The sequence below is a fragment of the Dendrobates tinctorius genome, unplaced genomic scaffold (genome assembly GCF_039654945.1).
Source record: "Dendrobates tinctorius isolate UK_male_01 unplaced genomic scaffold, ASM3965494v1 ptg000241l, whole genome shotgun sequence".
In the NCBI taxonomy this organism is placed as follows: Eukaryota; Metazoa; Chordata; class Amphibia; order Anura; family Dendrobatidae; genus Dendrobates; species Dendrobates tinctorius.
In genome coordinates, this window is record NW_027361908.1 from 4,403,318 (window position 1) to 4,420,536 (window position 17,219).

Sequence of the window (17,219 nt, forward strand, 5' to 3'; positions counted from 1 at the left end):
TTATAGTCTGAAAAATACGGTAATTTCTTAGCTGGGTGTAGACAGTATTACCTATATCCAATGAGATGTATATATGCTAATGCCAGCACATATTTAGAGATAGGATGAGCCAATTATATTGATACAATGCATGAATATTAATAACCTATAAAACCCTGACCAAGGTATGTAATAGAATCATCTGCTTTGATTCCTAATGTATTAGAGTGGCTTTTCTGTTCATGCATTTTAATTTTACAATTTAATTTGGAACAGGCACAACGTCCCGCATTATGTGGCGATGACGGTACAAACCGTGATATCTGATCTAATTGGTCATCATATTACAATCATTTCAGTCTATTAAAAGAATAACTTTATGTATACACATATGAATATATAAAATTATATACACACATGCGCAAAAGTAAACTTTTTAGCTCTTTTATGCCTGTTAATTGGTTTTTATTGTGTTCTACAAACTTTTCCTAGAATCACATCTGCCTTTTGAAAGAGGCTTAGGCCGGGGTCACACTAACCGACGCAAAATACGGTCAGTATTTTACATGCGTAATACGGATGAATGGCCCCTAAACAGTGCTCCGTATGTCATCCGTACGCAAGGTGTGGTCGCGTATTTTGCGCATGTAAGCATCTGTATGTAATCCGTATGGCGAGATTTTCTCGCAGGCTTGCAAAATGGACATATAATGGATCCCTATGACAGGGTTTATAACACAAACCAAAGAATAGATATAGACACATAGAATGCATATATATATATTCTATGTGTATATATCTATTCTTTCTTTTCTTTATTAAAACTGTCAGTGTGAGTTTACTGTATAGCGCACTGAATTGCCGGCTTTGCTAAAAGACACCGGGTGCGTATTTCTCGCAAGTCACATGTGTGGTCCGTGTGTAATCCGTATTTTTTGCGCACCCATAGACTTGCATTGGCGTATTACGGGCGTAGTACGCTGACAATCGCAGCATGCTGCGATTGGCACGGACCGTAGAATACGGATAAGAAATATACGGCTGGTGCGAGGGACCCCATAGAGAATCATTGGTCCGTGTGTAATGCTTGCTTTTAACGCCTCTCACTCGTCCGTATTCCTCGCCAGTGTGACCCCGGCCTTAAAGGGAACCTGTCATGTTGAAAATGGCATCTGATCTGTTGGCAGAATGCTATAAAAAGTGTAGGTGCTGTTTGGATTGATATATATTTTCATGGTGAAAGTTTCAGTAAGGGTACGTGCACACACGGCAGATTCTGCTGCGGTTCCGCAGCGGATTTGGCCGCTGCGGTGTACAGTACCATTATTCCCTATGGGAATTAAAAACCGCAGTGCAGACGGTGCGGATTTGTCCACGTGGTTTTTCTGCGGGTTTGAAACCGCAGAAAGAATTGACAAGTCAATTCTTTCTGCGGATTCCTCTGCGGTTTGCCATCTCCTCCATTGAGATGAAAAACCGCAGGGCAAAACCGCAGAGCAATCCGCAGGTAAAACCGCAGGTCTTTTGACCTGCAGATTTACCTGCGGATTTTACAAAATCCGCAAGGCCAAATCCGCACTGCAGTCTGCAGCGTGTGCACGTAGCCTAAAACTTGCCTTGCATTCCTTGCAATCCCTGGTGTTTATATGTATGTGTCCAGTGGGCGGTCCTATTCAGTGGTTGATCGCCATCTCCTCATGTTCAGTTCAGTCATACAGGGAAGACCGTCAGTCACTGAGAAGGACTGCCCACAGGACTCGCGTATAGAAACACCAGGGATCTCAATGAATAAAATACAAGTTATAGTAATTTTTTTTCCGCACCAACCTATATAGGATTCTGCTCAGCTTCTCCTTCTCTATACTATGCTCTCCAGAGATCAGACTGCATGGACACCATCACAGGTTCCATTTAAAGTGGCTGTTATACTTAAAATTAATCCATAATAGGGTGTATAAAACTTTGAAAGACACTACCAACAACTGATGGGCCAGGTTTTTTCTTCTCACGAGAACACCCTTAGCATATGTGAATGCTCTGAACCATTCTACAAAATGGGCAAATGGTGCAGTTTACGTTGCGGATGTACGGCATATGTCACCCTCTCCTCTACAATGATGGTAGTGTAATGCTTCTCTGATCTGTGTGCGTGTACCATTAATCTTCTGACTACCAATAGAAAACGGTTAGAGCCAAGAATGAAGCTGCGCTTCTTACCTCTGTCCATCTGTTACCAAGTAGAATACAGGCATTGGCAAGAGTCATATCGTACCTGCAAAAGAGACGGACGATATCAGCCAGTAAAGCAGAAAACTAGATACGGATTCCCATCAGGGGCTAGAGGGGGAAGAAAGAGTCTGAGGAAAATGAACAGTTTGATATTTTCAAATTAGGGGTAAATTGGAAAGATCCATTAAGAAGCGTTTCCAGCACATGGAATGATGTACATAGATTTAGTTAACCATAATATACCATGTTATGAGGTAGGTGACTAATACAGGAGATAAATGGAGGGATTGCCTAGAACTAAACTCTGGATCTTCGCGTTCATCCAATCTCCTGCCCTACCATAGTAGGACAGTTGGGCTCTATCTGGATATTCTAACCACTTTCTTTACACTGGCTGCCTCAAATAATAGATATATTCTGTTCTCCTGTCAGAAGATTACTTCTCCCAGACCCTTTCCGTTTCTGCGTGATCAGCTCCGACTGCTTGTTTGCAGCTCTATTAATATAAGCTCTTAAAGGGGTGGTCTTCGTTCAGCATTGCTCTCCCATAGACTGTAGTAGATGTAAAAAAACTAAAAAACAACCTGAGAATTAATCACCCTACCTTGAGTACAGCTCTGGCACGTCGCAGCTGCCCCAATCAGTGAGATCAGCGGCTCAGTTTCATTGGGTGCAGCATTGTCCATGTGACAGACTGAAGCAGTGACAGTGGACCTGGGGAGGGTAACTAATACTCCTACAATTACTGCAGACTATGAAAACGCTTTCTGAAAGGGAAGTACTCCTTTACTTTCCCGAAATAAGGGTCTACCCCAACAGTTTAGGGTTTTTGCTCAAGACACACTTTGAGACCACTACCCCTATTTTAGACCTTGTCACAGTGGCAGAGGGGTGACTATTTCCCTTTGGACATTTGTAGATAACTGTGTGTCAGAACATACAACTCTCGAGGGTTTATGCCTAATATACATTTATCAGTACTGTACAAATTTGTCACGGGACAAGTGATACTTATCCCTTTACTGCCATTGGACGGTATAGTACGTCCGATGGCAGTATCCCCCAGTTTGATGTGGGTTCCGGCAGTGAGCCCACCTTAAAGCCGGGAGATGTCAGCTGTTTTGAACAGCTGACATGTGCCCACAATAGGTGCGGGTGGAATAAAGATCCGCCCCCGACTATTAACTAGTTAAATGCCGCTGTCACACGTTGACAGCGGCATTTAACAAGCGCTTCTGGCCATCCGGCCGGAAATGCGCTCACAGGTGACCCGTGATCGCAGGTCACCAGTGTGTCAGCATAACAACCGGTGGTCAGAGCTCGTAGCAAGTCAGTAATTCTGCTACGTAGAGGCGATCTGAGCATCACCTCTATGCAGCAGAGCTGATCGGGCAAAAGTTAAAAAAAAAAAAAAAAAAAGTTTTAAAAATACAAAAAATAGAAGTTCAAATCACCCCCCCCCCCCCTTTCAAGATAAAACCATTAAAAAAAAATCAAACCTACACAAATTTGGTATTGCCGCGTTCAGAATCGACCGATCTATCACTAAAAAAAAAAAAAAAAAAAGGATTAACCTGATCGCTAAATGGCGTAGCGGGAAACAAAAAAATCAAAACTCCGGAATTACGTTGTCTTTGGTCGATATGACATTGCATTAAAATGCAAAAAGAACGCATCTGCACCAAAATGGTATCAATAAAAACGACAGCTCAGCACACACAAATTAAGCCCTCACCCGACCTGAGATCACGAAAAATGGAGATGCTACAGGTCTCGGAAAATGGTGGATTTTTTTTTTTTTATAGCAAAGTTTGGAATTTTTTTCACCACTTGGATAAAAAGAGAACCTAGACATGTCTGGTGTCTATGAACTCGTAATGATCTGGTGAATCATAATGGCAGGTCAGTTTTAGCATTTAGTGAACCTAGCAAAAAAAACAAACAAAAAACAAGTGTGGGATTGCGTTTTTTTTTTTTTTTTTTTTTGCAATTTCACTACACATGGATTTTTTTCCCCCCGTTTTCTAGTACAAGACATGGCAAAACCAATGGTGTCGTTCAAAAGTACAACTCGTCCCACAACAAATAAGCCCTCACATGGCCATATTGACGGAAAAATAAAAATGTTATGGCTCAGGGAAGAAGGGGAGTGAAAAATGAAAACTCAAACCGGAAAAAGCTCTGGTCATGAAGGTGTTAAAAAAATACTGTAGACATTATTCAAACTAATAATCTTTATACACAGCACCAAAACGTGTCTGAGACATTATCAAGGGGTTTTCCAGGTCAGGCAACAACTTTGGCAGCGAGTGCATCATGCCGAATACTAACAGTGTGTAACATACATACTGTTAGGATCGTCCTCTGCTCGAATGGATGGTCGTCGTGTGACCACTCGTATCTAGTTATACATTTTTGTGGTCACCTGCCAAATTGCGTTTATCGGTTCTATCTGTGAAAGACTGAGAACAAGTACGAAAAAGTTGCAAATGGACAGAATGGATGAATTTCACAAACTGTAGGAGGGTCACCGACGCATTTCAGGCCATTAATGGACCTTAGTTATAATGAAACATAAACCGCATTACTAACTTTAGACCAACCATCCATTCTGTATTTTTGATATTAGGAAATCAAACTTCAGTCACTAGGACGAACCGAATGCTGGCTTTGCCTTCTTGCTCACATCCGCTTTGGCTTTGAAATCAGGCTTGCGTCCATGTAATTGCGGGTGAGCGGATATATTCTTAATACAAATGACAAGCTAATTATATAATGTTTTCCTGTACTTAATCTGAAGCTACATATGCTATTTAAAACAATGTACTTTTTGTTTTAGGTTTGTGTCATGTGTAATTTGTTTTCTTTTCTACAAAAGTAAAAAAAAACAACCCCCCCCCCCCCCCCCCCCAGTCACACGTTGTGGGGAAAAAAACTCCCCATGAAAACTAAACCATGGGACAGATATCCCAATACAGAGTATTTTTGTAGCACCCTATTCAATGCCTGGTAAAGGAGGGGATTTTCTTGAGGATTTCGTTCTACGGCAACGAAATCCACAAATGCATGCAGATTTATGGCGAACTTGTAATCAAATCTGAAGCAGAAATTTTCACCAATGTGTAAAAAAAAAAAAAAAAAAAAAACTAGCCATAGGGGGAAGAGCATATTAACAATAGAGGCAACAGAAACTCACTTGGGTTGCACTGGTGGCATGCCTGGCGTGTGCATCCACCCATTCCAGTCAACTTTATCAAGAATCTCCACCTGTATTAACAGACAAGAGGAACACATCATCTATGGTGAACTTTGAAAACAATAACCCACGGGCAAAAAACCCCCCACAAAATAAAAACAAGCAAAACCACACTTGTACCTTGTCTTTGAAATATGAATACAGGAACGTTTTCCACTCCTCGGTGGTTACACTTTTATAAGCAAACGCCTGGATGTAGGTTTTCAAAAATCCCAGAAACACATCTAGAAAATAAGTTTGTAATTACAATTAAAAAAAAAAAAAACCCTACAGATCTATGGGAAGGAATCATCAATAGTCATAAAATAAATAAAAACCGCTGAAAGTAGAAAGTCTTTCAGTATTATATACAATGTCGCACCGGGAAAAGATGGCCGCTTCAGTCGATAGCAGGAAGCCACGTTCGAGAACAAGGGTGGCATTTTACCAACTTTCCAGTATAGCCTAGTAAGTGTGGCCATTCTGTTATTTCTTATGGTATACAGAACTCCATGCATAAAATTATATATAAAATAAGACGCGCACACCATTTTTCAAGTTGGGAAAATATAAGTTTTAAGTTAAATCGTGCATCTTAAAAAACCACTTGCTGTAATAAGGTCCACAGTATTGTCACAAAGCTCTAGCACATATATTAAAAGCAAAATCCAAGGATAGATGGCAAGAACCGTCACATAGATCCACACCTCCGAACCGCACTTAAGGGCCTGTCACACTAAGCGATATCGCTAACAATATCGCTATAACTAGTGACGTTATAGCGATATTACTAGCGACATTGCTGTGTATGATACTTACCTACAACCCGCTCCCCCGCTGGTTATCGCTGATCGCGTGAGAACGTCCTGGACCGTTTCTCATCGTCAGCTTCCTGCGGCGCTTCCTGTGGAGAGACGAGCGACGACCCGGCGGGAAGACGCAGGATCGCCGCGTCTGACAGGCAAGTAGTGACCCCCGTCCCCAGCGATGTCGCTGGTGAGATCTGCCTGTGTGGCAGCTCACTAGCGACCACCTAGCGATGCACCAGTGATCCTGACCGCGTCATATCGCTGGTCGGGATCGCTGGTGCATCGCTAAGTGTGACAGTACCTTTAGTGTGTGTGAGAGACGCAGACGGCAATTAGGTGTTAACCCTTAGGTGCACATTCATGAAAAACAAGCAAATCCAGATTGCAAAAATATAGAAAGAATGGCACTCACCGGGTAAAGTAGTCAAGGCTTTATTGTAAAAGCAGGTTAACGTGAGAACGGGTGCTGAAAAGGAGCAACGACGATCGTTTTGCGCGGAGAAGGCGCTTCCACGGGTCGACTTCTCCGCGCGAAACGATCGTCGTTGCTCCTTTTCAGCACCCGTTCTCACGTTATCCTGCTTTTACAATAAAGCCTTGACTACTTTACCCGGTGAGTGCCATTCTTTCTATATTTTTGCAACATATATTAAAAGGATATTCTAGTTTTAGGGGAAAAAAAAGTCTTGGTCATATGATAATAGGTGTGTGTGATTACAGGTACTAAAGTCATATAATGCTATAACCTAGGTGACTATTCTAATCTAACTTTACCATAAACATCTTAATTTTTTTTTTTTTTTTTTTTTTTAATAGGGCATCTGTCAAGCAATATGCTGCCCTATTTAAGGCAGTATATCATAGGGACAGGTGTATTGTAAGACTAAGCCGAAATAACACAACAATATTGCAACTTCAGGCTTGTAACACTATACAGTACTATGGCACATAGTTAGAAGTCCAGGGTATTCATGAGGAGAGCAGCGCTCCTCTGCCTCTCCGGTCATCAGCGGACCTTTATGGCACGCTGCATGTATCTACAGGGCTTTGAGATCTAGATTTTGGGAGGTGATTAGAAGAAACTGAAAACGGTCTTCAAATAATGGTACGAACATCGATTTAGGCTGCGTGCATACGCAGCAGATTCACCTGCGGATTTTTCCGCGTGGATTTTCAGGTAAAACCGCAGGTAAAGTGACCTGCGGATTTGCCAGCAGTTTTCCCCTGCGGTTTGACACCTGGACAATGGAACAGGTGTCAAACCCCTGCGGAATCCGCAGAAAAAATTGACATGCTGCGGATTTAAAACCGCAGCAAATCCGCACAGAAAAATCTGCAGCGTGGGCACTGCGGTTTTGAAATCCCATTGGCTAGCATTTTACTGTACAATGTCTGCGGAACTGCTGCGGATCCGCAGGGCCAAAAACGCTGAGGATCCACAGCAGAATCCGCAGTGTGTGCACATACCCATAAAAAAACAAAACAGTCTGATAAATAATCAAATAGCCATTTCTGTAATATTAGAACGTTTGTTTCAGGTAAATCTGCAGATCTTTTATAGTTCTCCAGAAAAGCCATTTTAGAGAAAGCAAGACAGAATTTCCACACGTCCAGTTGCTGCACAGATGGATTGCTGTAATATTTAATTGTGAAACTTAACGACTCATTGCATCAACTATACTTTTCTAACGAGCCAAGCATTTCTTTAGAAACGGCCATCAATACATAATAGTGAACGTAACAAAGAATCATCAACATAAGTGTTCTTGGTTTCTGGTCCAGGTTTCCTGTAGCGCGTTGTGTTAGCAATACTATGGCAACTCTCGAAGAACGAGGGTGAAGGATCGGTCTGCACCTAGAATACAGTCGTGTAATGAAATGACTCAATAATACAATGAGGATTGTAAATGAGCCAACCTTGTGTTTCATAAAAACTAACACCAGCCATGGCTTGCTAATTCCAAATGTTCCTAAATCACAAGGCCAAAGTATTTTCAAGTTGTGCCCTAACCGGTGGAAGTTATTCAATGTGATCATTTAAAAAAAAAAAAAAAAAAAATGGAGTTGCCGGTTGTGACACCACAACAAACTACATACAAATGTTGTAAAAGTCAGTGCTTGCACATAACCTCCGCGTTTCGGAGAACCTCTGTCTCCTTCATATGGGAGGCCATGTGCGATAGCTCCTTCTTCCACTTAGACGTTCTCTGCAAGTAATTGCCTACACCAGGGTGACTCGTTCACAATCCTCATCTTTAGGCTAGTTTTATTACACAACTGTATTTTAATTACTATGTGGAATATACTTTATATTATAGTGGGCGGCATGGTGGCTCAGTGGCTAGCATTGCAGCCTTGCAGCGCTGGAGTCCTGGGTCTGAATCCCACCAATGACAACATCTGCAAGGAGTTTGTATGTTTTCCCCGTGTTTGCGCGAATGTCCTCCGGGTACTCCAGAGACATACTGATAGGGAATTTAGACTGTGAGCCCCAATGGGGACAGTGATAATAATGTCTGTAAAGCGCTGGGGAATTAATGGCGCTATATAAGTGTAATATGAGTAATATCAATAGATATTTAGTCCTGTGCTGGATTGGGAATTACTACTCTGCAGCAGGTAGTTTATAACTTTTTATTAATAGTGCCAGGGTTTTTTATGGCTTCATCATGTTCACATAGAAGTTTATTCTCATGTGACGTGGAAGAAAACCCTACAGTTGCCACATGGGTTTGACCTGTAGACAGAAATTTAGGATGTCTTGGCACCCAAAATAAGAAATATTAATCTTCTCTTTCACACGTCTTCCACATCCAACATTTACAGACCTGGTCCACCAAGAAGCTGCTCCAAGTAGAACAAAAGGGCAAATCCTTTCTCGTATGGTACAGAGGAGAATGCGGCGTCCACATCGACTTCATGTAGATTGGGGACCAGGTTGGTGAGTGGATTAGTAGCACCGAAGGTGTTAACCTGTATCCCAGAGAGAATGCCCAGCATATTAGTCAAGCACTTTGTCCAACGAAAGAACAAAATCTGAAGTCTTCTAAACAAAAGGAGCACACGTGGCGCCTATGGCTTCTGGATTCCCAAATGATGGGGACTGAATGATACACAGTTCGGATAAGTATCATCATTGTGCTGTAGGCCCAGCTGAGAACGCTCCAAGCAGAGGCCGCTTTGCCTCCTCAACGTTGTAAGACCGTAGGGGCACTGCAGCTAACCAAAGCAGGTCAACTTTAGAGCTGCGCTTGGAAGCTCTGTAACAGAGAGCTTGTAAGCGCTATGCTCCTTGCCTAGCACACAGGTCACCGGTGCCAGACTGCAGAGGTGGCCAGTAAATTAACCAATAAACTATACACAATAAAATTAAAAATCCCTCCATTCATGAGAATGAGGAGCATTAAGCAAATTCAAGGTACATTTTCTAGGATCACTTTGCAATTTTACCCATTTAGGAAGATGAAAGGACACCCTTTAAATCCTGCACTGCCTACTTTTGCCTGACCCAAAGCATAACCCAAATGGTTCTTCCCATAAAGTTCCTTTCATATATTTAGCGCTTGACCTCAGACCTCTGAACAATAGCAGACTAAATGGATGAAATAACGGCCTACATCTACAGCTGGAGTAAAATCATCAAATTCCTAGTATATACACATAATGAAGATAAACATTCCTACATACAGCGTTTTGAAGTTCTTTCCATCCCCCCAAAGCCTTGAACTGTCGGAACTGCTCTCCGTAGAGAAGTCCATCAATTCTCCGTTCCAGATAAACTGTGTGACCTTCATTTAACCTGAAACAAAAAGCTGCGACTTGATATATTCTCCAACATTAAAATGGGTGAATGACTGATAAAAACAAAGGGTCTCTTTATCCCAGTAACACTGCCCCCATTACGTGTTGGTTGTGTCAGGTATTGCAGCTCTGCTCTGTTCACTTTAATAAAGATCAGCTGCAATCCCACACACAGCCCATAGGCCCAGAGCCAGTACAAAGCTTATGGAAACAGTCAGGCTGGCCAGATGTAACACCAGGTTTATGCTTCCCAATCTGATGGCAGTATAAAATAGTAACAATTCCAGCCATCACTTATTTGGCTTTTTGCAGTAGTTTTGAAAAAAATCAAGGTTTTATCTGCTGCCATTTAGCTCTTTTATATACTCTGCCACAACACTTGACTGTTTCCTGCCTACACTGTGCATAGGCAGAAAACCTCCATTCAATAGTGGGGGTTGAGATGGCAAGAGCTCATGAATATATGAATGTGAGCTTATCACTGCAGCAGACAGACTTATATGAAAACTACAGCCAGAAGCCTAGTAGGTGACATTGCTGGAAGCAGAATCTCTTTCTCTATATTATGCTGCAATTGGATGGGAAAAAAATGATAAATTCCTTTTAACAAGCGCTACAAATTTTAACTCCAGTCACCCGCTGATTTTACATAGGCACGATGTAGAGTTCATCAAGGCATGGAAATCAGTTGAAGATGCAGTGTTGGCATGACGCTGCTTGAATTTGATCAAAAGTGAAAATACCGGGTCAATCTATAGCTTTTTGGGACAAATATGTGATTTGATGCACAAGGCAGCATTTCCCATTAAATGTATTACCTATATGTAACTTCAGCCTCATAAGGTACCATGGATTTTATTAGGCTTTCCTCATCATCTAAACAAGTTTTTGCTTGGGGATGACAAAGACAACCATGTAAGGAGATGGCGGATCAGATATGCACATACCAGAAGTTTTCCCAGGTTCGGTTTGTGACCAAGTTTCCTGTCCAGCTGTGTGAAATCTCATGTGCGATGACCTACAAATGAAATAGCGTTCCATTTCTGACATCCAGCAGATGAGACATTGGTGGCTATTACGGAATGTAACGAAACTTGTGAACTGGAAAAATATGGTTAAAAGTTTCTATATGTAAAAGATTCTAAAAATAAAAAATGGAGGAGATGCAAATCAACAGAATGCAGCTTTTGGAGCAAGAATATTCCCAACGCAGCTTGCACGGTTGAACAAGCAGGGTAGAAGACATTTCTTGGTTGTAATTGTTTAAATGTTAACGTTGCAGGAAAAATAAAAATACATCCGCAAAGAGGAGGCGTTTCTAGATGGAAGCTAATGCATGCACCTTTATAGAGCACTACATATAAGACACAGGGGTGCTAAGGAGTCCTTACCATCAGTGCTGGCTAGGCCTCATTCACGTGGCAGATTTTCCACATATGAGGAAAAATGGGCAGATTATTTTGATCAAGGTGTGGTACAAGTGTAAACCAAGTTTCTGGTAAGTGGAGAGAAGAAAAACAAAATTCTCCATTCTGACAGCCCATGAAAATGGGACCGCACTTGGATGTAATCAGAGTGCAGTCTGATTTTTCCATGGACCCATTAAATTACATGAGACTGTGAAAGTCATGGATAGCCCTCGTACGCAAAAATCGGACGTGTGAATGAGGCCTTATGTTCACACTACGATTTAAAATCCTGCTTAAAGCCGGAACAGACAAAACCAAATCCTTTGCATAACTGGGAAGAGACTGAAGCAGAGGGAAGTCACTGATTATTATGGGTTCTGATGTGGGAGCTTTTAGCACAGAAGAAAACGTTCTGCATAATCCGCTTTTTCCTTCCATTCTGAAACTGACCAAGACGGCCCCCATCGAAAACAAAGGGGGTTTGTCTTCTATTTTCATCATTTTTGTCAAAGATTTCTTTTTTTCTATTAACTATAGTAGTCTGCCCCTAAAAAAGGAACAGACGAGGAATGTCAAAACGTAAGTGCGAGTTTGGCAACATTGGCTCCACTTCCAAATTTGGCAAACAAACAATGGAAACATGTACTGTGCAAATTGCTATGATGTGAAGCTATATCAGCAATAAATCTATTTGCTAGGTCTTGAGATTTCTATTATACAGACCCTCTGCTCTACAGGGTGGGCTGTTTATATGGATACACCTAAATAAAATGGGAATGGTTGGTGATATCAACGTCCTGTTTGTGGCACATTAGTATATGGGAGGGAGGAACTTTTCAAGATGGGTAGTGACCATGGCGGCCATTTTGAAGTCGGCCCACCCAGGTGTATCCACCCTGTACTATGCCGTCAAACATTGGGTTAAACAGCAGAAATCCGAGTTTTTCTTATAACCGCTGTTAGAACAGAGCTGCAGCTATGGCCTTGTGGACCAGCACCACGACTTTGCTCATTGGGGGGGCAGCTACTGTTGGCTACTTAAGTCGAGCATGCTTTTCTCATCTTGCTGAAGTGGTCACATTGGTAAACCTGTTTAGAAAACCTACAAAGAAATTACATAACGAACGACATTGCAGGATGAAATCCCAAATCTAATCTGTGGTATAATTTGCACTCGTTACCTGGCCCGCTTTTCAAAATAAGCGGGAAACATGAAAGCACAAATTTTAGTGCAAATATGCTGTGCAAAAAAAAGTGCTAATTTTTTCAGGTCAAAAATAGCAAAAGAAATCTGCTAATAATACTGTGATACTTACACTTGCTAAAGATCGGTCGCCAGCCTGGAATCGGTCGCCAGCCTGGAAAATAGAAACATACAAGAACTAGATTCAGACGGATATACTTTTTACATGTTACAGGGTACAAGATTATCCTCTACCTAAGAGAAGTAAATAATGCAGAAAAAAAACAAAACCTCATTGCATGCACTTACCCCCTCAATGACCAAGTCTGGAAAGGCATCAACGACCAGTCCGTTTTATTTGATTTTGCCTCTAACAGCAGTTTTTACTACTTTTTCACTAAAGTGGCTATATGAAAGTTTGTTTTATGCAGTAGAAATGGTTTTATTTTTCATTTTTTTTTTTTGGGGGGGGGTTAAGCTAAAGTTATTGTGTAACTTATGTAACTTTTATGTGATGTGACTATACAATGAAAGGTCTGATTTTGGGATTATTTATAATATGGCTTGCGTTTCGCTGTAAATAACCGGATTCATTATCATAATTCTTGACATTACTGCGACAGTGTGTGCATACCCAATATGTAAGGTTTTTTCTGATTTTTAAATGCAACAGTGTTTTGTTTTATTTTTTGTTTTTTCTTTGGAGAAGGTTTTGACTACGTTTTTGTGTTTTATATATACACTCACTGGCCACTTTATTAGGTACACCTGTCCAACTGTGTGTTAAGACTTAATTTCTAATCAGCCAATCACATGGCGGCAACTCAGTGCATTTAGGCATGTAGACATGGTCAAGACAATCTCCTGCAGTTCAAACCGAGCATCAGTATGGGGAAGAAAGGTGATTTGAGTGCCTTTGAACGTGGCATGATTGTTGGTGCCAGAAGGGCTGGTCTGAGAATTTCAGAAACTGCTGATCTACTGGGATTTTCACGCACAACCATCTCTAGGGTTTACAGAGAATGGTCCGAAAAAGAAAAAAAATCCAGTGAGCGGCAGTTCTGTGGCCGGAAATGCCATGTTGATGCCAGAGGTCAGAGGAGAATGGGCAGACTGGTTCGAGCTGATAGAAAGGCAACAGTGACTCAAATTGCCACCCGTTACAACCAAGGTAGGCAGAAGAGCATCTCTGAACGCACAGTGCGTCGAACTTTGAGGCAGATGGGCTACAGCAGCAGAAGACCACACTGGGTACCACTCCTCTCAGCTAAGAACAGGAAACTGAGGCTACAATTTGCACAAGCTCATCGAAATTGGACAGTAGAAGATTGGAAAAACGTTGCCTGGTCTGATGAGTCTCGATTTCTGCTGCGACATTCGGATGGTAGGGTCAGAATTTGGCGTAAACAACATGAAAGCATGGATCCATCCTGCCTTGTATCAACGGTTCAGGCTGGTGGTGGTGGTGTCATGGTGTGGGGAATTTTTTCTGGGCACTCTTTGGGCCCCTTGGTACCAATTGAGCATTGTTGCAACGCCACAGCCTACCTGAGTATTGTTGCTGACCATGTCCATCCCTTTATGACCACAATGTACCCAACATCTGATGGCTACTTTCAGCAGGATAATGCGCCATGTCATAAAGCTCGAATCATCTCAGATTGGTTTCTTGAACATGACAATGAGTTCACTGTACTCAAATGGCCTCCTCAGTCACCAGATCTCAATCCAATAGAGCATCTTTGGGATGTGGTGGAACGGGAGATTCGCATCAGGGATGTGCAGCCGACAAATCTGCGCCAACTGTGTGATGCCATCATGTCAATATGGTCCAAAATCTCTGAGGAATGCTTCCAGCACCTTGTTGAATCTCTGCCACGAAGAATTGAGGCAGTTCTGAAGGCAAAAGGGGGTCCAACCCCTTACTAGCATGGTGTACCTAATAAAGTGGCCACTGAGTGTACATGTATTTTATTACATAACCCATCCGCCGAGCTAACACCTACTTTTTTTTATTGCTCAGGTTTTCACGGTGACTAGAGCATCTGTAGGAGCCGACAGTCTTTAACAGCCGGAGACCCCACCTTAGCTTTCTACAGGTATTCTACGGTATTAAAAACAAAACTCTGTATTTCTTCTTCCCCAAGCTGCACCACTCTCATCCATAAGCAGGCTAAATATTAAAGCTCATCCCAAGTTACTGTGAATTAATATAAGCCACTGCAAAACACCCCAAACTTTTCTAGCCTATAATTTCTAAGTGTTCTCTGAGCTTGATTATCCAGTTAGAGCACGGGTGGGCAATTAATTTTCCCAAGGGGCCACATGAGAAACCGTGACAGTTGTGGAGGGCCGAACCAATAAGCTGAAATTAATTCTACTCAATATTAATATCAATATATTATCTCTCTATATAAAAGTGTATGTGTGTATCACCAACCAGTCAAGACGCATCTTTCATTTCACCAGAGCTGTTCAAAAGAAGCTGAGCTGTGATTGGTGGCTATGAGCAACAGTTTTCCTTGTAACCAATCACTAAGCATCTCTCATTTCACCAGAGCTGGTTAAAAGTAGCTGAGCTGTGATTGGTTGCTATGAGCAAGTTTTCCCACTTGACAACACCTCAGCAGACACTGACATGGTGGGAGAAATCTAGCATCCCCAGGAACATAAGCTCCCAGCCATTGTCTGCCCCCCTGAAAGGAGCAGAGAGCACAACAGAAATGAATCCCCCCACATCGGGCCCTCTGGCTGTCTCAGTCCGGCCCACGGGCTGCACTTTGCCCAGGTCTGAGTTAGAGCATCCACTGAGATATTGTATTTATTCTTATATTAAATCGATTTGGTCCAGGACTTAGAGATTGTCCACTACTTTTACACTGACTGGTCCTTAGGATAAGTCATCAATGTCTGATTGGCCGGGATCAGACACCCAGCAATCAACCGCTATCGGTACTCACATGCAGTGCTGCTTAGTCTTCTGATAGTGGCTGCGGCAGGGTACTACACATCCACTTCCCATTGATCTGAACAGAAGGTGGATGTGTAGTACCACAACCCAGCCACTATAAGTATATGGAGCAGCTTGGTAAATGAGCACTTCTGCCGATCACCCGTTTTCGGTGCCGGCCAGGAGTGCTGGGTGTCGAACCCCGGCCAATCGGACATTGATCACCTATCCTAAGGACAGGTCATCAATGTAAAACTAGTGGACAACCTCTCAAAATGTCGATGGCTTCACAAAAGTATCAGTGATCAGTATCATATTGTTGGGAGTTTTACGTTTTACACCTTGCAACCCCAAACAATCGCATGCTTGCATCTCCTGCTGTGGCCGAATGTACACTGTGTACAGCGCAGGAACAACATGGCTCTCTAGTGGCTGTTTTCAGGTACTGTGGTTCAGCTCTGATTGGAATGGAAGCCGAGCTGCAGTACCAGAGAATGACCACTACAAAGTGTATAGCGCTGTTCACTTCCAGATCTGCACAGTGCGATTATACAGAGAACCCGCTAATCTGACCTATAGATAGGTCATCAGTGTACAAATCCTGAACTCCTTTACACCCAAAATTAATCCAAACTAAAATAGAAAACATTTAAAAAAATGCCAATTCCTATAGATATTAATGTACGTCAGGGCATAATCCAAGAACCCATTTTCCTAAATGGTTTGTTTTTAATTTTATTGAAGACTTATTGTTACATAGGAACAAACATGTTTCAATAATGTTTATCTATCTATTGAACATATATTGCATAAAGTACGGTGTCAAAGCCAGCATCACACAGCACCGTATTATACACGTCTACATGAATTACTTACCAGCACAGTCGGCGTCACAAAGGTAAGGCAAGGGTTCTCCATTCCTCCGTATGGGAATGATGGAGGCAAAATGAGCAAGTCGTATTTCTTCCAGACATAGGGGCCTGCCAGAGACTCGGCAAATTTCAGCATTTTTTCTGTCTACAAAGTGAATGTATAATAAATTATTCAAACACAAAGGAGTCTCAAACTCTTTTATGCGAAAAGCTGAACATGTAATGGAGGGCTCAGACGACAGCATGCCATTTGTGTCTCATTCTCATGTACAACACCATGGCATCAATGGTGTGCTAATAATAAAATCATTTTAAACCCCTTAACCCCTTCATGACCCAGCCTATTTTGACCTTAATGACCTGGCCATTTTTTGCAATTCTGACCAGTGTCCCTTTATGAGGTAATAACTCTGGAACGCTTCAACGCATCCTAGCGATTCTCAGATTGTTTTTTCGTGACATATTGGGCTTCATGTTAGTGGTAAATTTAGATCGATAATTCTTGCGTTTATTTGTGAAAAAATCAGAAATTTGGCTAAAATTTTGAAAATTTCGCAATTTTCAAATTTTGAATTTTTATTCTGTTAAACTAGAGAGTTATGTGACACAAAATAGTTACTAAATAACATTTCCCACATGTTTACTTTACATCAGCACAATTTTGGAAGCAAAATATTTTTTTGTTAGGAAGTTATAAGGGTTAAAAGTTGACCAGTGATTTCTCATTTTTACAACAAAATTTACAAAACCAT

The 17,219-nt window shown here is 41.8% G+C and overlaps 1 protein-coding gene across 1 annotated transcript in view; it reads right to left on the bottom strand.

The window, feature by feature from the left end:
- LTA4H (leukotriene A4 hydrolase) overlaps window positions 1–17,219 on the bottom strand; it is a 78,429-nt gene that overhangs the window by 28,348 nt on the left and 32,862 nt on the right. The window contains exons 8-15 of the mRNA XM_073556926.1: window positions 16,472–16,612; window positions 12,779–12,802; window positions 11,001–11,071; window positions 9,940–10,051; window positions 9,081–9,225; window positions 5,585–5,688; window positions 5,405–5,475; window positions 2,197–2,251 (exon numbers count right to left, since the gene is read on the bottom strand). Of these exons, the coding sequence (XP_073413027.1) occupies window positions 2,197–2,251; window positions 5,405–5,475; window positions 5,585–5,688; window positions 9,081–9,225; window positions 9,940–10,051; window positions 11,001–11,071; window positions 12,779–12,802; window positions 16,472–16,612 (723 nt within the window). The remainder of the gene's footprint in view (window positions 1–2,196; window positions 2,252–5,404; window positions 5,476–5,584; window positions 5,689–9,080; window positions 9,226–9,939; window positions 10,052–11,000; window positions 11,072–12,778; window positions 12,803–16,471; window positions 16,613–17,219) is intronic.